This window comes from Eschscholzia californica, unplaced genomic scaffold (assembly GCF_041429995.1).
Source record: "Eschscholzia californica isolate CP2 unplaced genomic scaffold, dmEscCali1.0.p SCAF_1, whole genome shotgun sequence".
In the NCBI taxonomy this organism is placed as follows: Eukaryota; Viridiplantae; Streptophyta; class Magnoliopsida; order Ranunculales; family Papaveraceae; genus Eschscholzia; species Eschscholzia californica.
Genome location: NW_028238198.1, coordinates 31079807 through 31104377, shown reverse-complemented (window position 1 = coordinate 31104377; position 24571 = coordinate 31079807). Strand labels below are relative to the sequence as shown.

General features: G+C 38.3%; 2 protein-coding genes across 2 annotated transcripts; one reads left to right on the top strand and one right to left on the bottom strand.

Moving 5' to 3' along the window:
* Nucleotides 1–14826: 14826 nt before the first annotated feature.
* Nucleotides 14827–15674, bottom strand: LOC147566038 (RING-H2 finger protein ATL80-like). The gene has a single exon (XM_086652508.1). It carries the CDS (start codon nt 15550–15552, stop codon nt 14953–14955), a length of 600 nt encoding a protein of 199 aa, XP_086508634.1. The 5' UTR covers nt 15553–15674; the 3' UTR covers nt 14827–14952.
* A 4737-nt stretch (nt 15675–20411) lies between these two features.
* Nucleotides 20412–23855, top strand: LOC147566037 (uncharacterized). The gene is made up of 6 exons (XM_086652505.1): nt 20412–20824; nt 22060–22192; nt 22732–22831; nt 23137–23223; nt 23370–23514; nt 23619–23855. Exons 1-5 carry the CDS (start codon nt 20770–20772, stop codon nt 23502–23504), a joined length of 510 nt encoding a protein of 169 aa, XP_086508631.1. The 5' UTR covers nt 20412–20769; the 3' UTR covers nt 23505–23514; nt 23619–23855.
* Nucleotides 23856–24571: the final 716 nt, after the last annotated feature.

The window sequence follows — 24571 nt, the reverse complement described above, 5'->3', positions numbered from 1 at the left end:
AATGGTCTTGTCAACTATCTCTTGTTGGGTTTATACAATGGTTGGGCCCATTACCATCTAATAATTAATTGAGAAGTGAGCCTCACCCACTCACTACTAGTCAAGACTATTTGTCTTCTAGTTAGCACATGGGTGGGGTCCACCTCTAGATGTAAGATGGCATTCAAAGCTCTCCTTCTCTAGACAATTAATGTCCCACATCTCTCAACTAGTGAAACTAAATGTGCCTTATAATAAGTTGCTTGACAACTCATTGTAAAGCACATGGTGGAGTAGAGAAGGCTCCCACACGCGCGCGCACACATGTGAGGCATTTGGGCTTTTAACCAATTTGGTCTCTTTGGCTATTTGGGCTATTTGGACCACTTGGGTTATTTGGGCTATTTGGGCTACTTGGGTTATTTGGGCTTATGGGCCTTTGGGCCGTGGCCCGTGAGCCCGTGAGCCCGCGTGCCCGCGTGCTCGGGTTATTTGGACCACTTGGGCTATTTGGGCTACTTGGGTTATTTGGGCTTATGGGCCTTTGGGCCTTTGGGCCGTGGCCCGTGAGCCCGCGTGCCCGGGTGCTCGGGTTATTTGGGCTTATGGGCCTTTGGGTCGTGGCCCGTGAGCCCGGGTGCCCGCGAGCCCGGGTGTCCGCGAGCCCGCGTGCCCGGGTGCCCGCGAGCCTGCGAGCCCGCGTTCCCGGGTGCCCGCGTGCCCGGGTGCTCGGGTGCTCGGCCCGTGAGCCCGCGTGCTGATGGGCCTAGAAAGTTTCCTAAATAGGTCACCACCCGCAAGTATACGGGCGTCAAGTGATAATTCCGGTAAGTCCGGTTCGTTCCTCAGAGACTAAGTGAAACCTATTCTAAGACTTGGAAGTAAGACGGTTTTTTTGTTTTTGAAAATTTGTTTTGGTGATAAAAATATTTAAATAAAATAACGGAAATAAAAACGAACTCAAATGGGGGGGAAGAAACCTAGGATTTTAGAATTCACACATAGAATCACTTTTAAGAGCAAATAATTACACAAATTAAATGTCTCTTTCTAGAACTCAAAATTCAAGGTAATGAACTACCCGAATTCCGGAAGATATTTTCGTTAAAACCCGTTGATAATCATAAACTTGGTAATTGTTTTACTTCGAAAAACAAATCTCTAAACTATTGACTATTAATCGATAAGCATACACCATCAAAGAACTTAATCTAAGCATGGTGTATCAAATTAAAAATATAGGCAATGAAAAGAAAATAAGTTTAACTAATTATAACAACTTAAACTTTTAAACGCAATCAAGAGAATTAATTATACAAAAAATATATCTCTAAAAGATCAAAAATGGGTTTCATCGTAAAATCCTAGATGGAGAGTCTTAGCTAATCATGATCGAGATTTGAATAAATATGAATAATAAAAGAGAATGGAAGAAAACTTAACTTTTTCGCTATTTCCAAACCAAACAGGGCCTTAGGGAAATGATTTCCTTCTGTTTTTCCCAAAATTCTGCCAAACACACCCTCAGGGAAAACGATTTTCTCGTCTTCCCGGAAAATACTTCTCTGTGGGAAAGTTATTTTCCTCACCTGGTTTTTCTCTCTCTCTCTACTGTTTTATCCTTCTTTCTCACTCTAAAGCTTCTCTTTCTCTCTCTATAAACCAGAAATATACTCTCTCTTTCTCTCTATAACCGAACAGTAAAGAAAGGAGACAAAGATGATATGAAATTTTAATTGAATTTGATAAACTTGATTCAATCTCTCTCTCTACAGTATCTCTCTCTTTCTTAACTCTTTCTATCTAATCTTCTCTCTCTCACAAAGAGAAGAATTAGAAGATGAAGAAGAATCAAACACAGAAAAGATTCAAACTCCCCCTCTCTCTCTAGCTCTCGGTTATGTCTTTAATGGCCGAGCTGGTCTTCTTCTCTCTTTCTAAACCTCTTTTTCTTTCTTAGCCGAGAGGACCCCAAAGATGAGATAAGTTGCTGGTTCTGTTTCTTCTCTCTTATATAATCCGAATCCCCTCCACATTCAGCCGAGAAGAGGAAGTGAATTATCCTCCCTGTATTCTCCTCTCTCACTAAAATTCTGTTTCAAAAATACCTTCTCTAAACAGAGAAACCTCTTTCCAAATATCCCTCTTCAAACATCTTCCTTCCTTTTTCAAAATATCAACCAAAAGCCGAGTTGTTCTCGGTTTTCTCTCTCTACTGGAAACAAAAATAGGATTTCCTTCTTCCATCTCTCGGTTTGCAAAAGAGAAAGAGATTTCTTTCTCAACTGAGAATTTCTTTCCTTCTCTCTCTCTTTCTAATTTCAGTTGTTTCCTTGCTTGTCCAGAGAGAACGTCTCTCTCTCTCTCTACTGGTCGTGATACCTAAATGGATTGAGAGAGGAAGTTTCCTAAATAACAGTATAGGAGATAAAAGAGAGATAGAGAGGAAATACGTGAGCTGTTAAGGCCAATTGGATTTCACGCGCTGGAGATGACGTAGCATTAAGACTGGGCGCTAAAGTGTCTCGCGGGAACTTCAAAATGGTGCGACCCCCTTTAGGATTGAAACACGTGTCAGCCAACTGATAACAACCGCTAGATCCTTTCGGGCTACGGCAGTATTCTGCTCCTCTAACACCGACTAAAAGCTAAAATGAAATCCCGAGAGCTGTCCCGATAAGTCCACCAACGTACCGGAATATTCATTTCTCCCTTCGGATTCGCGTCACGTGTTACAGAAAGATCCGATCTTGACCCGAACTTTGACCTGATATAATTTTCGCACTCGGGCTCCGATTTCACTTTCGTTTTCGCCATTAGACTCGTCTTGGACTCTACTTTCATCTGAGTATTAAAGTCGACCAGGATTAGCATAACCAACAAATGACCAAAATGCCCCCTCAATTGTGTCTTTCTTCCAATTTTAGCAATTTTTCGCACCGAACTTCGTAAAAGATACCTGGAAAAGAGAAACAAGTAATTCATGAGAGTAACTGCTCGAAATAGACTAACTAGCCCAAATTAAGAGATTCGAATGAGACATCTTCATGACTCATCACGTGCCCGCGTGCCCGGGTGCCCGGGTGCTCGGGTGCCTGGGAGCTTGGGAGCTCGGGTGCCTGGGAGCTTATAGTGAAAAGACTCTTTTGCCACGAAGAGTAGTTTTACTCAAACTCGGATTTTGACTAAGTCGGCGGGATTAACCTAATCAGTATTTGAGTATATCTCTAACTGATTTCGTAGGGTTAATCAGTTTCCGAGTTTATCTCCCACTCCCTTAACTTCTCTACCACGTTTCCTAGGCGGTTAGGGTTTTCTCAGAGGCTATATATACCGGCCGAAATCAAGAGAGAAAATACACAACTCAATTTCGGCTGTCTTCCTCTTTCTGACTGTTCAAGCTTTCGAGTTCTGTTATCTCCATTACTATCTCTGTTAGTGCAGACAGAGGAAGTAAGCTGTGGTCAATCCTTGGGGAGTGATCGGAATCAAGTAATTAGCACCCCGGTTACTCCGAAATCACTTTCAAGGCAGTTGCCTCCATACCACGACACAGTGAATCAGTTATTTTCTATCCGACAGTTCCATTGATCTACCCTATATTTCCAACAATTTGAAAGTGATTTTCTGATCAATGGCTGCTGTTAATCTCAAAACCCTACCTGATATGTCAAAGATGATCCCTCTTGACGGAACTAACTACAAGAGGTGGTCACAGAAGCTGCTTATCTTCTTCGAACAACTCGAAGTTGATTATATTTTGTTCGAGGATTTATCCACTGTTTCTTCAATCGACATCGATATTACCCCTGTTAAGGATAGGTCTTCTACTTCGAATGGTGATGTTGTCAAACAACAGAAAGACAACAAAATCGTTCGAGGACATCTGCTGAATCATATGGACAACAAGTTATTCGACTTGTTTGTCAACTACAAATCGGCTAAGGATATCTGGGATACCCTTCAAAAGAAATACGGAGCTGACGATGCTGGAAGGAAGAAGTACATCGTGGGAAAGTGGTTACAGTTCCAAATCAACGATGACTCTTCCATCATGGAGCAGGTTCATGTCTATGAGAACCTGGTTGCTGAAATACTTGCTGAAGGCATGAAGATGTGTGAAATCCTTCAAGCCAATGTTCTGCTGGAAAAGTTTCCTCAATCCTGGAGTGACTACAGAAACCATCTGAAGCACAAGAAGAAGGACATGTCCCTTCAGGAGCTGATCAGTCACATGAGGACTGAAGAGGCAAATCGCCTCAAGGATAAGTTTGCTAACCTCTCTTTGAATTCCCCTTCTGCTAACTTGGTTGAATCTGTTCCCTCTGGAAACAAAGACAGGTCCAAAACTAATAAGAAGAAGAAGAAGTCTGGAAAGAGTAAGACTGGAGGAGTCAAGTCCAACTCGAAGATCCAGAAATCGAAAGGTCTCTGCTATGTCTGTGGAAAATCAGGACACAAAGCATACCAGTGCAACCAGAGGAAGGACCAACGCTCAAACGTTGCTATACTGAATATCGCTGAACCTGAAGAGATCATTGCTGCAGTAGCCGAGACTTGTTTGGTGGAAAGCAAACATGAATGGGTGCTAGACACAGGAGCTTCCAGGCATATGTGTGCAAACAGAGAGATGTTTCAGACCTTCGAGGAGATGAACGATGGATCCAGCGTCTACATGGGCAACTCTGCAAAAGCTGGAATCGTGGGCAAAGGAAAGGTTCTTCTGAAACTCACCTCTGGAAAGAATCTGTCTCTGAACGATGTTCTCTACGTGCCCACCCTAAGGAGGAATCTGATCTCGGGATCTCTTCTCAACAAAGCTGGTTTAAAATTAGTTTTTGAGTCTGATAAAATTGTAATTTCTAAGAATGGAGTCTTTGTTGGGAAGGGATATCTGAGTGGGGGCCTTTTTGTAGTGAACGTCAATTCAGAAATTAATAATACTTCTAGTTCTGCTTATATCGTTGAGTCTTCTAATTTATGGCATGGTAGACTATAACACGTTAATTACGCTTCTATTAAGAAACTTAAAGAGAATGGAATCATCAGTGCAGACGATCTTGATGATCACACTAGATGTCCCATATGTGTAGAAGCTAAACATGCGAAACTGTCCTTTAAGAATGTCACAATTAGAACGACAGAACTTTTAGAACTAGTACACTCAGACTTAGCTGATTTCAGAAACCTAGCTAGCAGAGGAGGTAAGAGATACTACATTACCTTCATAGATGACTACTCAAGGTACACGAAAGTTTACCTCTTGAGGTCTAAGGATGAAGCTGAAGAAGCTTTTCTGAATTACAAGGCTGAAGTAGAAAACCAACTAGACAGAAAAATAAAGAGGTTTAGGTCTGACAGGGGAGGAGAGTATAACTCTAACACCCTTAAATCCTTCTGTGAAAAACATGGAATCATCCATGAATTTAGTGCTCCTTATACGCCACAACATAATGGTGTTGCGGAGAGGATAAACAGGACACTCAAAAACATGATGAATGCCATGCTTCTAAGCTCAGGATTACCCGATGAACTGTGGGGGGAGGCGATCTTATCTGCCTGCCACATACTCAACAGAGTACCCCACAAAGGGCTAGACAAAACACCTTATGAATTATGGAAAGGTTATGCACCTAACCTGAAATTTCTAAGAGTGTGGGGGTGTCTGGCCAAAGTGGGTATACCTGACTTTAGGAAAGTCAGTGTCGGACCAAAGACAGTTGATTCTATATTTATTGGTTATGCTCAAAATAGTGCAGCATATAGATTCATGTTATTGGAAGATGAAACAATAACGGAATCTAGAGATGCTGAATTCTTTGAGCATGAGTTTCCTTTGAAACTACCTGTTGAAAATATTCCTAGGAATGATTCGTCACTTACTGATTTACCCACACATGAAGAAGTGCCTAACAGTATGCTCCCATCTATCTCCACCACAGATAGTGTAGAAGATGGAACAGAACTTAGGAAAAGTAAGAGACGTAGGATAGAGAAAACTTTTGGTCCCGACTTCATTACTGCTTTTCTATCTGAAGGTGTAGACTGGCTTAACGATGAGTTTGTATCTAGTTTCTTAATTGAGACTGATCCAAAGACTTATCATGAAGCCATAACTTCAGTAGATGCAAGCTTATGGAAAGAGGCCATAAAAAGTGAGCTAGACCCTATCCTAGTTAATCATACGTGGGAGCTGGCCGACTTACCTAAAGGGTGTAAACCCATTAGCAGTAAGTGGATCTTTAAGAAAAAGATTAGGCCAGATGGGACCATAGATAAGTATAAAGCCAGACTGGTGATCAGAGGCTTTACACAGAGAGAGGGACTTGACTACTTTGATACCTACTCCCCAGTGACTAAAATCACCACAATTAGGTCTCTTATCGCGTTGGCTGCCATGCATGACCTGGTAATACATCAAATGGATGTTAAAACGGCCTTCCTGAATGGAGATCTAGATGAGGAGATTTATATGTCTCAACCAAAGGGATTCGTAATCCATGGTCAGGAGAGTAAGGTATGTAGACTGAAGAAGTCCCTCTATGGTCTAAAACAGGCACCCAAGAAATGGTATGAGAAATTCGATGATACCATGTTGAGCAATGACTTCACTGTGAATAACTCAGACTCATGTGTATATTCTAAACGGTGTACGTCTGGATATGTCATCATATGTCTGTATGTTGATGACATGCTCATCTTTGGTGCCAATGAAGATGATGTGAATGAGGTAAAAACCTTTCTGTCATCTAAGTTTGAGATGAAGGACTTAGGAGAGGCAGATGTCATACTAGGGGTCAAAATCAAGAGAACCCTAGATGGCATCTCTCTGAGTCAACCTCATTATGTTGAACAGATACTGAGAAAGTTCAACTCCTATGATGTGAATCCTGTGAGAACTCCCTATGACCCTAGCACAACTCTGGTGAAGAATGAAGGACCAGGTGTCTCACAATCCGAGTATGCTAAGATCATAGGAAGCGTGATGTTTCTGATGAATCACACAAGACCTGACATTGCGTTCGCAGTAAATAGACTCAGTAGATACACACACAACCCAAGTGAAGAACACTGGAGAGCACTTCATCGCCTGCTTAAGTATTTAAGAGGCACAATTGATCTAGGCCTGCATTATGGAAAGTTCCCAGCAGTGCTGGAAGGCTACTGTGATGCTAACTGGGTCACTGACAATGATGAAGTCAGTTCAACTAGTGGTTATGTTTTTGTGTTGGGTGGAGGTGCTGTGTCATGGAAGTCTTCAAAACAGACATGCATAGCACGTTCCACTATGGAGTCTGAGTTTATCGCTCTTGAACTGGCAAGTCAGGAGGCAGAGTGGTTGAGGAGTCTCTTGGGAGACATACCACAATGGGGAAGGGAAACTACACCAATTTCCCTTCATTGTGACTAACAGGCTGCCATTGCTGTTGCAAAGAATAATGTGTTCAATGGCAAGAAGAGACACATCAGGATAAGGCATGCTGCAGTGAAGCATATGCTGAAAAATGGTGTAATAGCCTTGGATTATGTGAGGTCAGAACAGAATCTGGCAGACCCACTTACTAAAGGCTTAACGAGGAGACTAGTTCTCGAGACGTCTAAAGGAATGGGGCTAAAGCCCCTGTGCTGATTTTCCATTCCTGTGACGTGGAGCGGAGTCAGCTAGAGTAAAACTAGCAGAGCTCCATTAAGGGGTCAGAGTTGGACCTGAGGATGAGCCTAAGGCTCTTAATGTATTCATAGCCCTTTGTGGTGGTTCTAATGAGACGGACTTGATGAATACACCGATAGCTAATATATCCATTACCGTAATGGTGGTCCTATTGAGACGGACTATATGGTGTTTAGCTGCTGATGATGATGATGAGGATGAACTTCCAAAGTTCTTAATGATTTCAAGACCCGAGTAAGGGGTCAGAGCCTGCGATGAGGTAGACTCAAAGAAATCACCTAAGTGAGCCCGAGGGTGTAAGGCCGCCCTCTATAGAAGACAGACAGCAGTCTTCTTAAAACCTCACCAGTCCCAAGGTATGTTCAGGGCCTACTTAATGAACATGAACGAATCGCGGAGAACGCAGAACTCACCGGGTATCGTATGTGTTGTGGGGGTCTCAGCCAGAAATCTCCAAGTTCAAGAGTAATTTCACTTGGCTGCTTTATTTTTGGTTGTTGCCTCACTCCACTATGTGTCAATTCAAATCGAAAGATATTGAACACTTAAGTACATGTCCCACTTCCAGCTTAGCAGTCAGAAGTCTTTGATAGCCATCTTGTGGGGGATTGTTGGGTTTATACAATGGTTGGGCCCATTTGGGTGATTCCATGGTTGGGCCCATTACCATCTAATAATTAATTGAGAAGTGAGCCTCACCCACTCACTACTAGTCAAGACTATTTGTCTTCTAGTTAGCACATGGGTGGGGTCCACCTCTAGATGTAAGATGGCATTCAAAGCTCTCCTTCTCTAGACAATTAATGTCCCACATCTCTCAACTAGTGAAACTAAATGTGCCTTATAATAAGTTGCTTGACAACTCATTGTAAAGCACATGGTGGAGTAGAGAAGGCTCCCACACGTGCGCGCACACATATGAGGCATTTGGGTTTTTAACCAATTTGGTCTCTTTGGCTATTTGGGCTATTTGGACCACTTGGGTTATTTGGGCTATTTGGGCTATTTGGGCTACTTGGGTTATTTGGGCTTATTGGGCTTATGGGCCTTTGGGCCTTTGGGCCTTTGGGCCGTGGCCCGTGAGCCCGCGTGCCCGCGTGCCCGTGTGCTCGGGTGCTCGGGTGCCTGGGTGCTCGGGTGCCTGGGTGCTTGGGAGCTTGGGAGCTTGGGAGCTTAGGAGCTTGGGAGCGAGCTTGGGAGCTTGGGAGCTTAGGAGCTTAGGAGCTTAGGAGCTTATAGTGAAAAGACTCTTTTGCCACGAAGAGTAGTTTTACTCAAACTCGGATTTTGACTAAGTCGGCGGGATTAACCTAATCAGTATTTGAGTATATCTCTAACTGATTTCGTAGGGTTAATCAGTTTCTGAGTTTATCTCCCACTCCCTTAACTTCTCTACCACGTTTCCTAGGCGGTTAGGGTTTTCTCAGAGGCTATATATACCGGCCGAAATCAAGAGAGAAAATACACAACTCAATTTCGGCTATCTTCCTCTTTCTGACTGTTCAAGCTTTCGAGTTCTGTTATCTCCATTACTATCTCTGTTAGTGCAGACAGAGGAAGTAAGTTGTGGTCAATCCTTGGGGAGTGATCGGAATCAAGTAATTAGCACCCCGGTTACTCCGAAATCACTTTCAAGGCAGTGGCCTCCATACCACGACACAGTGAATCAGTTGTTTTCTATCCGACAGTTCCGTTGATCTACCCTATATTTCCAACATCTCTTAATTATAGTATTAAGCATCATAATTTATCCTCAAGTACTCTATTTACTCGCTCTGTCTGCCAATCCGTCTAAGGGTGAAATGGTGTACTGAAATGTAGAGATGTTCTCATTAAGGCCCAATATTTTTTCCAAAATCGTGAAGTAAAGGATGGACCCCTATCTGATACAATAGACATTGGAACTTTATGCGACCTGACTATCTTGTTGATGTAAAGTTGAGTCAATCGATTTACACTATATGTCATCTTCGTTGTAGGAAGTGAGCCAATTTAGTCGAATATCATCCAAATGGCGTTGAAGCCTCTAACGTTAAAGCCTATAACTGAACGCGGTAAACCCGTGATGAAGTCAATGGTTGTAATCTCTCATTTTCACTCCTGAAGGGGCAATCATTTTGAAAACCCCGATAGATGTTGATTTTTTACTTTCACCATTTGACACACATCACACTTCCTCTCACGTTCCATCACACTTCCTCTCATGATGGTGGGAGGCATCATTGCTGGAGGAGCCTTATAACCTTCAGGGGAGGAGAGGGGCTTAATGTTAGATTAGCCAGCCATTTTAGAGGGAGGGAGTAGTAGAAAGTTCACCAAAGACTTCTATTTTCCCTTGGTTTCCAATGAGAGAAGGTTCATCTAGTATGAATTTACGAGAGAATAAGGTATTAAATTGTTTGCATAAGAGAGTAATTTCTCAGTTCTTCGGAGTTTTCTGGCCTCCAATGATTTTACCGATAGTTTTCTTAGTTCTCAAGGTACGTGGGCGTTAAAATAGTTTTCTTAGTTCTTGTGGTAGTGATTAAGTGTATACGTACGTATTGATCATTTGTCACCTTTTTGTCAATTCTCGTACAAAGCTAAATACAGTTTTATCACTCCTCCACGTGTTTACTTGCTAGCTAGTTTAGCTCGTAGTGTTTATTGTCGATTATATATGATGTTACTTTTGAAATACAGCAAGTTAACTTCTTTTTATCCCTAAATTTGACCTAAAGTTAATATGACAATAGAGCTTATGTACTTTATGCTTCTTAGCACTAACTCTTTCCGAGTGTCAATAAAATAAAAGAACCCTAAGAACCTAAAAATGATTTGACTCGAGTGAGCAACTATCACCATCCAAATGGTGATGGTGGTAACCTAAAAGAATCGCTATCTTAGATTGTATTTTATTACTACCATTTTTAACTTTTAAAAGACAATCATCAAAACCAACTTTTTCACTTCATATTAAACTCCCAATTTGGAATATTAGGATCTAAATTTTTGTTCTCTTATGTGTGATCCAATTATTGCATTCCATTACTTGTATTAAGGAGAGACCGCACTCTCTGGACGTGTCTTCTTTGAATGCCCACTAACAAAAGTAGGGTTAGTGGCCACTCAAAGAAATTCAAACTTTTTCTTTATGCACTTTTGGAGATGTTCATTTGTATGCTTACATGGTAACTCATGATGTGGCAGAGTTAGACGACGTGGTGTGGTATGATTACTTCTAGAGTGTTGTGGTGCTCATTAGATATTGGTCGTGAACAAAACATGCTTCATCATTTAATTAGTCTTAGAAGGTAAAAAAAAAAATTATTGAAAACGGAAGACATTTTTTCTTGTGAAAATAGGTATTATTATCCTTGACTTTATTTATAGATTGAAAAAGAGTTAATTAATGTTAGGTTTATTTGCCCGCAACTGGCTTACAATGCAAATTGGAGTCTAATTAGAGTTAATCCATTACTTTCATTTAATATAAGAGCTTCCTTTACTAAAATATGAGTTGCACAATTAAGATATCTTGAGCATTAAGTGAATTCTATATCATGTAGTTTATTGAGTTCGGATAGTATATCAGTCATTATTGGTTGAATCCCCCATGTCATGCTCTTCTCGGTCGATAGACAACTATTAATCACAACCATCGCATCACCTTCAACAATAGCTGGAAATTGATTCACTTGTTACTTTTAACTTACAAATCGCATCGCCTGCTAAATTACAACTTGAATTATGTTCCTAGTGTATCTAAACACTAAAAATTGAATCAACGTTGGTCTCTTGGGTTAGATTACGGGGCCTTGAGTAAGACGAGGCCAAAGTACTCGTTTTGACTGCTTTAAGTATGGGTCATGGTGAAATAGGACATCGATCTATAGTAGCTCATATGAAACAGTTTAGCGAAAAAAACCCTTGTTTAGACGTTCACAAAAACCTTATGTGTAAAATGGGGTTTAACTTCTCATCAGAAAGGGGTTTAACTAAAGTTTGGAGGAAACATGCACCTCGTGTGAACGGAAAACCCTTAACTAACCATCATAAAGTTGTTTATGGGGTTAACTATTAATTACACACTTTACATGACCCCAAAACTATCTAGACTCAGTTCAACAAAAAAAAAAAATCTAGACTCAGTTAAGCTCGCAGTTGAAAGAACAAAAATAACTTTTTACACTTATAAAAATAAGATTATTTAACTAAATCTAGAATTGTATAATTTCGTAAAGAATTTATCAGCAACTATCCACTTGATGGTTTATAGGGAAAATCATGACTTGTTCTAAAAAATATGTAAGTTTTTGTAAATGCAAATCTTGTTTTCAAAGAAATCTCAAATTGAGCGTTGAAAAATGATACCAACTTGTAGGTGTATGAGTAGATTTTTGTGTGTCACACGGTCTACTAAGTATACAATTAATGTTGTCATGACATCCAATTCAACACGAGATGATGGCTTGAGCTTTGAGGTAGAGAGGTCTCTTTGGTCACGAGCCTAATTAGTTTTTGAGTTAATTCCTATATGGCCCCCTACTTTGTGACCAGCTTCCTTTATGGCCCCTTTTTTTCGTAAATTCAAATATGGCCCCCTATTTTCAAGTAAATGTCAATACTACCCTTCTTAATTCTAAATTTAAAACATTTAAAAAAACTTATTTCCACCTCACCCCTCTCTCTCTCTCTCTCTCCACCTCATCTCTCTCTACAACTCACCTCTCTCTCTCTCTCTCCAATTCACCTCTCTCTCTTCCAAGTTCCAACTCACCTCTCTCTCTCTCCAACTCACTCCTCTCTCTCTCCAACTCACCTTCATCTTCTCTGATTAAAGTCGCCGGCCGGCGACCTCCAAAAAAAAAAAAAAATTTTTTCCTCTCATCTCTCTCTCTCTCTAAAAACTCCGACGAAGGGAAACCCCCTTCGCCGGAGTTTTTAGAGAGAGAGAGATGAGAGGGAAAAAAAAAAAATTTTTTTTTTGGAGGTCGCCGGCCGGAAAATTTTCCGGCCGGCGTCTTTAATCGGAGAAGATGAAGGTGAGTTGGAGAGAGAGAGGAGTGAGTTGGAAAGAGAGAGGTGAATTGGAGAGAGAGAGAGAGGGGTGAGTTGTAGAGAGAGATGAGGTGGAGAGAGAGAGAGGGGTGAGGTGGAAATAAGTTTTTTTAAAATGTTTTAAATTTAGAATTAAGAAGGGTAGTATTGACATTTACTTGAAAATAGGGGGCCATATTTGAATTTACGAAAAAAGGGGGGCCATAAAGGAAGCTGGTCACAAAGTAGGGAGCCATATAGGAATTAACTCTTAGTTTTTCCCTTTGTTTTTTATGAAGTGGTCAATTCATTAAGTAGAGGATGAGATGTGAATTATATGAGACAATATGATGATTCTAGTTTCTTGTTATGTGATTTATGCCTCAAAGATCACAAGGTCGTACTTGATTTTAAGTTTAGCATTATCAACTATTATTGTATATGATTATGTCAAAAATAAACAAAAATGATGTAGAACCCCACATATTAATAACAAATCAAAACATACAGTAGTTGTATGCGGGCATTTGTTGTAAAATCCTCTTATATCCTAAAAATAGTTGAGAAAATCGTGAACTTCATAGCAGATTCAGTAAATCTCGTGGTTTTACAGAGTAAATTATTGGTAACAAGATGCAACCTAAATTTCTGAAAAGAACAATAAAGAAAAGAAAATGCCAACTAATGCAATGGGACTTGGAATATGCTTATGCCATTTCCAACTTATGATAAAAGAAATCAAAAAAGTTGTTGAGCAATTTTTGCTGATGAAATTTGCACAAGAAAACACAACCAAATTCTATTTGTATTTATTTCTTAATTATTAGTTAGTGAGGAAATTTGGGATTTTTTGGGTATTCTTAATTTGGTAATATTTGTCTCTCTCTTGTGCTCTACTAAGTAAAGTACAAAACCAACCAAAAAAGTGAAAAACTACCAACTACTCTTGCCATTTCTTAGTGGATTAGCCTAATCATTCACTAACTCCCATTGTTATTGAGAGAAAATCACTACCCACTCTTTTTTCCCTTATGATTGTAGTGGTGTTATCTCTTTAATCATACTTAATTATTTTGACTTAACACTTGTTAGCATAATTTTAGTCATACTACACTTACAAAAGAAAATAATTTATTGGACCTAGCCAGAAATATCTACTAAAAATCGTTTTCCTATATCATAAAAGGAAATAAAAGTTACTTCAAAAAAAAAAAAAGGAAATAAAAGTTAAGAAAGAAAGAAGTAGTTATAATGAGTTTATGCTAAAATGTTCACTAATTCGTAAGAGGTGAAGAAAGTATAGAAATAAGACAAAGATGTGTAAACAACACTCCGTAATTAATAAGACGTAGTTGAACTACCACCAAATGCATTTAAACTACAATTCAACTTTCAACTAAGTTTTACAATTTAATGTTATATAGTTAAATGAAAATGTGTTCCAATGATCAACTCAACGTCAATTAATTTATTGTCAATTAATTTTAATGTAAATGTACAAAAATTTAATATTGTATCAGAGCTAAATCTGTAGCACTCTACGTCACGTAATTAAAAGACGATAACATATTAAGCTCAAACAACGACACACATAAAAAAAAAACTCGTGAAAATAATCCTACACAAAGAGATAATACTCAATAAACAAGATACGAAAAGCAAGTTGTCTGCCTTAGTTGTTGATTTCGATTAATTTTGATTTAGATGTCTACATCCATCAGCTACTATATGACACAATGTTTGAGTTGGAGGACATTGAATCATTATTCCAAGTTTAGGATCAACTCAACCACCATGGTGGCTTTTTCTTTCTCTATCTAAATCACATGATTCCCATCTTATAACTCTCACAATCAACTATTAATGCACTCAACTAACTCCTCCTACACTTATCACACTAACTTGATTATTAACACTAAAGATCCTAACCTACTCTCTTAATTATTGGTTAGTAATTCACTGTCTAATTTTCCTAAGATGACCAAAATACCCTTATTCTTTTTTCTCATACATACTTGCACACCTGGCGTAAGTTAGTGAAGCTACCAATCTGTATTTCTGGCACTTCCTACGTATTCAGCTTCGAGTTTATGACCGTCAGATCCTCTCGTACTATCTGATATCTGTATCTATAAGAACATCGAACGACTATAAAATAGAAAACAGAAACAGGTTGTTGCATAATAAAATACAGTATCATTCTTTTGTCTCTACTACTTTTTCTGTATAACATCAGTACAGACTACAGAGAGAGAGACTAGAGAAACCCTAGCTAGGTAAATTCAAGGCAAAAAGCGATTAACGTCATCTTCTCTAGCTTTCATCTGAATTTCAGATTCAACATCAGCACCGGAGTTATTAGCCGGAAATCCACCACACTTTTGACATCTAGAAACAACAAGAAGCTGACGACAAGAAGGACAAGAAGAGTGAGAACCAAGCCAAGTATCAATACAAGTCACATGAAAACCATGATTACATTGAGGCAAAACACGGATCTCATCACCATTAACAAATTCAGTTAAACAAATAGCACAATCGATTAGTTTTTGTTTCATTGAATCATTGAAACTCAGTTTAGGTAATGATCGAAGTATCTTCTTTTTAAGTCCTTTATTTGCTGCTCCTCCTACTGTTTGAGATGATGATGATGATGAATTGATTCCTGTTCTTGAATTAGTAGTAGAATTACGGCGTAACCATGCGCATCGAGCAACAGCAACTAGTCCGATTACACAAATTAGGGCACATAATAGAGCAGCTAGAATAACAACGAAATCTGATTCTACTATAATTGGTGATGCTGATGATGGTGATTCTGCCGTTGTTGTTGTTGTAGAAGTGTTGAAAATTCCAGGTCGAATTAATGGTGAAGAAGTCATCAGTAAACAAAGAAAGAGTAGAGAGAGAAAGATGAGTGAGTGAGAGTTTCTTTTTCTTTTCAGTAGAGATAGATAAAAATGGGGGTTGGTTGTGGGAAGAACGTAAAACTTGACAAGGGCTTTTTTTGTGTGACTTGAGTAAGTGAAAATGACTTAAATACCCCTAGAAAGAATTCTGCCTGGTAAAATCAAGAGGCGCCCATCGTAATGACTGCTAGGGCTTTGGGGGGGTAGTTGGTAAAACAGGACCTGAGATTTTGTTCTCATACTCTCTTTAAGATATGAGTCATTTTTTGGGCCAGCGCTTTGGTTAAAGCTAAATAGTTTTCGGGGTGTAAAATTTTAAAAGGAATATATAGAATTTTAGAAATTTTCTGGGGAAATAAATTTTAAGGGGAAATAAAAAAAACACTCCACCTCACCTCACTCTCTCTCCACCTCACCTCACTCTCTCTCCACCTCACCTCTTTGTCTTCTCCGATTAGGTCGCCGGTCGGAAAATTTTCCGACCGGCGACCTAATCGGAGAAGATAAAGAGGTGAGGTGGAGAGAGAGAGAGCTGAGGTGGAGAAGTATTTTTCCGGTCGGCAACCTAATCGGAGAAGATAAAGAGGTGAGGTGGAGAGAGAGAGCTGAGGTGGAGAAGTATTTTTCCGGTCGGCAACCTAATCGGAGAAGATAAAGAGCTGAGGTGGAGAGAGAGAGAGCTGAGGTGGAGAAGTATTTTTCCGGTCGGCGACCTAATCGGAGAAGATAAAGAGGTGAGTTGGAGAGAGAGAGAGTTGAGGTGGAGAAGTATTTTGCTTTCCCCTAAATAAATTTGTCAAACAAAATTGACTAATTTTTTACTAAGTCTTCACACCCCGGAAATTATTTAGCTTTCCCCAAAGCTCGGGCCATTTTTTTTCAACCATTTCATCGAAAGTGAAGGTCACACCAGTTTTTCTTCCTTTAACAAAAAAAAACACCAGTTTTTTCTAAAAGGTATAGTATTAAGGAATATCGGCTTCAAACGGAACAATCCAACTATCCGCCAAGACACAGTTAGTTGGCCACCAATATGAAAACCTAAGAAATCAAGTACCATTAACTCTCATTCAAGACACTGGAGTTTGGGATTTTTAAAAGCCTCCAAGCCACAATAGTGAATTTGTACAAATTGGAGTGGGGCTAGGATTGGGAACCAATATGTGTCAGATGTTATGGGGTTCTTATAAGACAATGAGGTTTGAGATTTTTATGCCTTAGTCGGTCTGTGATGGGGCCGGGAGAGGCAAGATTTTTGTCCTATGGTTATGCCACCACAAATCTTGTTTTTTGGACGTGCCAAATGAAACTAACGGGTATGACACGCTACAAACCTTGACAAGTCGTGTCAAAATAACATTGACCGGTGGTACACCACTATTGAAGAATGAATGTATCATAAACATTGATGATTGATATATAAACATAAACGAGTGTTGGAAATTAAAAATACTTGCACAAACAAAGAAGAATAAAGAAGATATTAACTTGAATTGAATACTTGAATTGATTTGATTTGATTTGATTTGATTTGATTTTTTTTTTTGAATTGAATAAACTACAAAGACTGGTCTATTTATAGACCCAAATTCTACCCACTAACTAAGACCACTAGTAACATGATTCCACTAATTCATCCATTAACCCACTAACTTAATCAACTAAAGAAAATAACTACCCACTAACTTAACTCACTAATAACTTAATTAAATAAAAACAATTTTGAGTTTAAGTAAAATTACATAAAAATTTAACACCCTCCCTTAAACTCAAACGACATAACGCCCATCATGATCTTCAACTTGAAAGATAAATGGACCTTCAATGGCTTAATAAAAATATTAGCCACTTGTTCTTCAATTTAAAACTGCACATTAATCTGGTTCTTGATCATACTCTTTCACAATTAATTTGTCTACTTGACCATCATCTGGTTTGTACTTGTTTTTGGAAGACCATTTCAACCCATTTGTCTTATTTCCTGTACGAAGATAATTTAACCTCGAATTATCATTTTTCTCAATTGAATGAATTTCATCATTCGTAGCTAAAATTTGCCCCACATTTTTTACTGCTTCTTTAAAAGTGATAGGATTGCAATCTGCAAAACTTGCAAAATCTTCGTCAGAATCATCATTATCATTGCTTACAACGTATCCATCAAACCTCGATGACATAACTTGAATAAAAGTTGAACTGGGACATAATTCTAGATTTGAGTTTTCATGAATATTCGGAGAAATAGGTGGAATCTCAATTACTTGAGATTCTGAAGTTACTGTCTCATCATCAGTATCAATTTTTATTTGATGATCTTTAACCGGACAGTCCCAAACTCCACCTTCATCACTTTCTACCGAATAATCATCTAAATCTTCATCTGAATCTTCATTTAAATTTTCATCCGAATCTTCATCCATTCTGCAAGCTAATAAAAGAATTTCTCCCTCTTCTACATCATCTTCAGCAAAGTTAGCATGCTCTGAATATTTCTTGGAAACTCTACATTCTGACTTATAATGACCTAATTTTTTGCAACGAAAACATCTAACTTTAGATTTTTCATACCTTCCAAATTTTTTTGGTTCTTTACCATGGCTCTCTTCACCATTAAAACCACCTTTTTCAAGCAAAGTCACTTTGCTTTGAAAAGCTTGTTCAATAGACCCTGCAGCAGCTCTCTGGTTCATCCTATGTTCATGAGAACATAATGAACTCATCAAACCTTCAACTGACATAGTTGAGAGGTCTTTTCCTTCCTCAATTGCAGCGACAACATAGTCAAAACGACCTGTCAATGATCTCATGATTTTCTCAATAACACGTAGATCAGTTAACTTTTCACCATTAACCCGCAATTGATTAACAATAGACTGAACTCTAGAAAAATAATCAGAAATATTTTCAGAGTTAATCATATTAAGAGATTCGAATTCACCTCGTAAAGTCTGCAACCTTACATTTTTTACCTTCTCATCACCCTTGTAGGATCTTTGCAACAAATCCCACACTTCTTTAGCTGTTTCAGCTCTTGAGATTTTCTCGAAGACAATCTCATCAACAGCTTGATAGAGAAAGAACAATGCCTTCTTATCCTTCTTTCTGTTCTCTCTCAAACTATCCTTTTGGACCTGAGAGATAGCTTCATGTGCTACCTGATCAACTGGTTCTACATACCCAAATTCGACAACCTCCCAAATTTCCTGGAAGCCAAATAATGCTTTCATTTGGATACACCATTGATCAAAATTTTTCCCACAAAATCGCGGAAGCTGAGGTTGGATTGATCCATTCATTTTGTAATTCGGTTAGTAATCACAAAATAATTCTAGCTCTGATACCAAATGTTGGAAATTAAAAATACTTGCACAAACAAAGAAGAATAAAGAAGATATTAACTTGAATTGAATACTTGAATTGATTTGATTTGATTTGATTTGATTTGATTTTTTTTTTTGAATTGAATAAACTACAAAGACTGGTCTATTTATAGACCCAAATTCTACCCACTAACTAAGACCACTAGTAACATGATTCCACTAATTCATCCATTAACCCACTAACTTAATCAACTAAAGAAAATAACTACCCACTAACTTAACTCACTAATAACTTAATTAAATAAAAACAATTTTGAGTTTAAGTAAAATTACATAAAAATTTAACAACGAGAAACACTTTTACCAGCAATAGAGGGTGTTTTTTCTTTTTCTTTTTTTCCTGTGAGAATAATTCTGTATGGAAAAAATGTACACTAATAATCAAGAATATAAGCCTTCTCCACTCATTACAAATTCGTTTTGAGTTGAATACCAGACATAACATTGTATAAGAATTGGGTCTCGTGTGATAGGACTATCGTCACACATGTCCTACGGCACAAAACAAAAAAAAAGACAAGTATTAGGCTCACAAAACGTAATATGTCGAGAGACGTATGAGAAAAGTCGCACATGAGGAAATGATATTTTAAGTAACCAGTGTGTGTGAAAAGTAAAGTAACAAAAGAGTATGTTAGGTTTATTTCATTCTTGAAATTAATTGAGAGTGAACCTCACCCACTTGTTTCTAGTCAGGATTTTCTTGTCTTCATAGTCATTTTTCCTTATAACTCAAAGTCTCACATCTTTTGACTAGTGAAACTAGATAGCCTTTATAATGAATTATTTGACAACTTATTGTAAACAACTAGGTGAAGTAGAGAAGGTTCCCAAACGCGCGTGCACACACACAGCGTGGCGAGCTTGGGGCCTTTGGGCTGTGAGCCCCAGGGCTCGGGTGCTGGGGGCTTAAAGTGAAATGACTCTTTTACCACGAAAAGCAGTTTCAGGGCAATGACCTCCATACCACGACACAACAAACGAAGATTTTATATTTTTTATTATTTATTTCTCTCCCCCGTATTTCCAACAAAATATAATATCGGAAGCCTTTCCACTCATTGCCAATAGATATTTTAAGTTAGACAGAATAATCTCACATAGAACAATGACACTCTAATAATCCGGACATGTAATAATAGTTTGACATGAGGAAAAAAAATTATGTAATAAAAAATATACTATTATTTTAAATCTTTTACAGTTATATTTTGAGTTCGATTACCACAAACTTAATAATTTCCTTTAAAACTGATAAACCAAAATAGTTGCTCAGTTTTCTTGTAAATAACACTAATAACTAGAGAATGTGCCCAATGATGCTTATTGGGCCAAGTGATTTGGGTTATGATGTCAAAGCTTAATGTTAGAGATAGCATATGTTGTGACTTGTGAACACTCTGCCTATGCCTCTATAAAATGAACCTAGAGGGCCCAAGGTAGCTTTAGGTACTCGTGATTTGAATCGGACTAGTCTGAATCAAATAGATTAACTCAAATGCTTTATTCAGACGAATCAGAAATTACATGCTAGGAAAAAAAGTTAGAAAACTCGGAGTCAATCAGACCTCGTGTCAGGTTTCGAATTTTGAGGAAAATAAACTGTTTTTAGACCCACTAGAGCTGGGCGGTACTTAATAATGGAAACTGGGTAGTTCATGCTCAAGTTGGAGGTGCCTATAAGATCATGATACAAACAAAAAGCATCGGTGTAAACAATAGAAGGACAATTCTCGTTTGCCTCTCCTCCCTCATTTTCTTCGTCACTCTCTTTCTCTCTCTCTCTCTTGTTCCTGAAATCCATTAAACAATGACAGCTCTAGCAAGTTCCTTCGTCTCTGTTCGAAACCCTAAGATCCACTCTGGTAATACTCTCATTTTCTATTAGGTTGTGTTTGTTCATCCTGATCTGTCCATTTTTTTTTATTTTCTGTTAGCATCTCGTAATTTGTGTGTTTTTCTTCTTTTTTGGGTACAAATTCCTAATTTAAAGTTATAAATCTATTTCGTTCGTGATTCTACTGGTCTGATTTTCAAACAGATAGATTGAACTTTGCAATTAGTTGATTTCCAATTAGCTCCTCCTCTCTTTGTTCATCTAACAAATGCGCGAACAAATACTTATTTAATGGCCATGATTAGTTTTATATTAGACCAACAATATTGGAGTACTAAACTGTAGTTGTTTTAGAAAAGTAGGCGGGTTCCTTCGAGAGTTGGATCATTATAAAACAAACTAGTATCAGCCCTCCATGAACACAATTTGGATGTACAAGTAGGTCTTTTCTGTCATCGGTGTCGTCTAATGAGAATTACAACCTTTCGAGATAGGCGGAACAAGAACTCGAGTGTCATCGGACATCTGGTTTCCAATTTTTGTTCATGGCCCATGATAACTATTTTTTTTATTACATGGACTCCAAGAGTCATTACATGGCATGGATACGACATAAATATATAATATGTTGATAATCATGAATTTAATAAGCCCTATAGCTGCCATAGTCAAAGTCATATTGGAGGACCCTAAAGGCTGTGTAAAGACCCTTAAAGCTGTTTTATGGAGCCTAGAGAACGTTTATTCCATACCTTACTTTATTTATATCCTTAATAACTCATGTTTAATAAATCGTTGATTTCTACTTCCACTGAGAATCGAACCTGGGACCTCTGGGTTTGCGAGTGGGTATCCAACCACTACACCAGGAGGTGGTGGATCCCATGATAACTCTTGAGGTTATGACCTTGGTTCTTTCATCCTTACGGAGAAACATTTGAGGTCGATCTTAACTTGTTTGAGTTAGAACTTTTTGGTTCATACCACATAAATGTGTTCAAACCTGTTTTATTCCAAAAACAATTATTTGCTACTCACTTGCCTATCCAGTTAGAGTTGTCATGTTTGACTAGGCATAAATAAGGTTCTCTTATGAACTAAATATTTCTAGATCATTAAAAGGACAACAATGTTTACTGTCTGAAAAAACCGAAATACCGAAAGAATGTGTTTTATCTTCTTTTTCGCAATTAACATGTGTTAGTTTTTCTTTTTCTGCGAGCTTGTTTGCCTCTCTAATCCATCTGCTAATTTTCCTTGTAGGTTCACCTTTAGAGTCTATGGATCAATGCCTAGTGAATTTAGCTCCCAGTAAATTGTCTTTCAACACAACCAACCAGAGGAAAACGAAGTTTTCAACTTCGAACAAGCCACTTGTTGTTCGTGCAGGTTATAGGTACTAAGTCACCCATCGCCCGGTTATCTTTTTTCTGGTTTGTCCATTCACCTGATTCTGATCTGTAGACTGGAAATGCAACGTAGTCTCATAGGTTAACATGTCACATGGACACTACACTTTTGGTTCGCAGTCATACCAAAGTTTCAGTTTGAACTCATTCTTAATACTTCAATCTCATACTAGAAGTCGGAGACTCTCCACGAAGAACCTATATGAAATTTCAAAGTAAAAGTGATTTGAGATATCGGTAGTGCTAGTTCTGTGTAATTGATATCTGCAAAATGAATTTCACTTGTACCTTACGAAATTCACTTAATGTGCTTTTTATTTTCTTCACTCTGACATTCAGTTAGGCCCCCTCAGATTACTTTTGTGTAATGGGTATTACTTTGAGTGAATATTCAGTCATGATAAGCTAGCATCTCTGTCTCAACTCTCACCCTTTCATGTTGTTTTCCACCGAAACACTTCTCTTGAACCAAAGAGTCGTATTCAAGCTTTTGAATTATAAAGTACTCTTTTTCGTGCAAGTACAGTGGAGATGGTGGACAACCTAGCAATGGAAGTATCTTTGTTGGTGGGTTTGTTCTAGGAGGAATAATCGTTGGAACACTTGGTTGTGTATATGCACCTCAGGTAATTGCAGTCTCTTTACTTTATGTATTAATTGATCTTGGTTGTCGTTGTTAAAAATATCTCGGGGAGATCCGGTATCTTTGTAACACAGTTTTTAGTTGTTTAGGGGACTTGGATGCTCTAGAATTTGTTCGTTAAGTTGTATTGTTATTTGCTCTCCCCAGCTAAATACTTTTTAGAAATTTTAACAGCTATATGATTGGCTTATCGTAGTGGGCTTTTCTACTGAACTCCCTTAAGCACAAATCATATCTAGTAGTCCAATGATCCAATCTTTGGTTGTTCACTAAGGGTATTTCTTTCAGATCAGTAAAGCTCTTGCTGGAGCTGACAAAAAAGACTTGATGAGAAAGCTGCCTAAATTTATATATGACGAAGAAAAAGCTCTGGAGGTAAGCACTACTCTTGACTGTTTATTTGTTTAAAATAAGTAAACTTTTGTAGCAAATGGTACTGCCGAAATCTAAGAGTAATACAATCTTTTAGTTAGTTCTCTCACTAGCTGATGTTGAATTGATGACTTTATTGACGAGAACAGAAGACGAGGAAGATACTGAGCGAGAAGATTGCACAGCTTAACGAAGCTATTGATGACGTTTCTTCTCAGCTTCGTGCAGAAGACGTCCCAAATGGAGCTGCTTCGACTTCTGATGAAATTGAAGCTACCGTCTGAGACACAAGAAGTAAAACTTTTTCAATCACACAGTTCCGGCGTAAATATGTTGATAGTGTTTCTTTTTTGTCATTTCTCCGTGATGATCGTTTTTCTTGGTTGTTTTTGTTATAGGCAAGAGCATAGCTGATGGTAATACAGCCGGATTGTCGACAGAGCAACCTCCAATTCTTGAGGGAGCCACCATTTAGTGTTAGTTGTTATGTCATTCCATGTATGACATGACATTATTGATCTCTCTCTCTCTCTCTCTCTCTCAGAAGTTTACATGGGTAACATTTTTATGTAGATCTCAAAATACAGTTTTTTTTTGTTCAACTTAAACAACTCAATTTATCCTTTTTCATGCAACTTTCTACCCCATTTGCTAGTTCTATGTTCTGTTTTAGGGAGAACTTTAGACTAATTCCTATAAGCCTAGCTAGCAGTTTCTGGCCGAGTTTTTTCTTTCTAAGTACTCTATCACTATGTACTCGATTTGAATTTGGCCTCAATTTCTAACACATCAAGATAAGCGACTTCATCTAGAGAAACATGTAACATGGTGGATTCGGACAATTCGAACTAAAAATCTGAGCTCCAATTAATCTCAACCACCTAGTAGATCAGATTAGGTTTTGATACCCACCTCATTGGCTTAAATTTTGTAAAGAAAGTGATATGTTGCTTCCTTTTCAATGAAAAAGAAAAGTAAAGGGAAAAATATTCGTATCAGATAGCATTTCACTTCTGAAAGCTAACTCACAAAAACGCATATTATATGTTTGCCATCCAGTCCAGGATAGTATGTCCTGCCATGATGCCATTAGGCCACTCAGAATCCTGACTGAAGTGTGGTCAAATGAATTTAGAACCTCAAACAGTTTTTCTCTCTAAGTTCTGTCTCAAAAAAAAAAAGTTCTGTCAGACTACATGACTCGGCTGAAATTCAACCGTGATAGTTGTCAAGTATAAAGTCATTTAAGAAAGGGTTGATTCCGTTCGACCCCCATATTGTGACCAACTCACCGTTTTGGTCCTAAATGGCCAAATATTTTACTAAATTGTCCTCGAGGGCCAAAATGGAA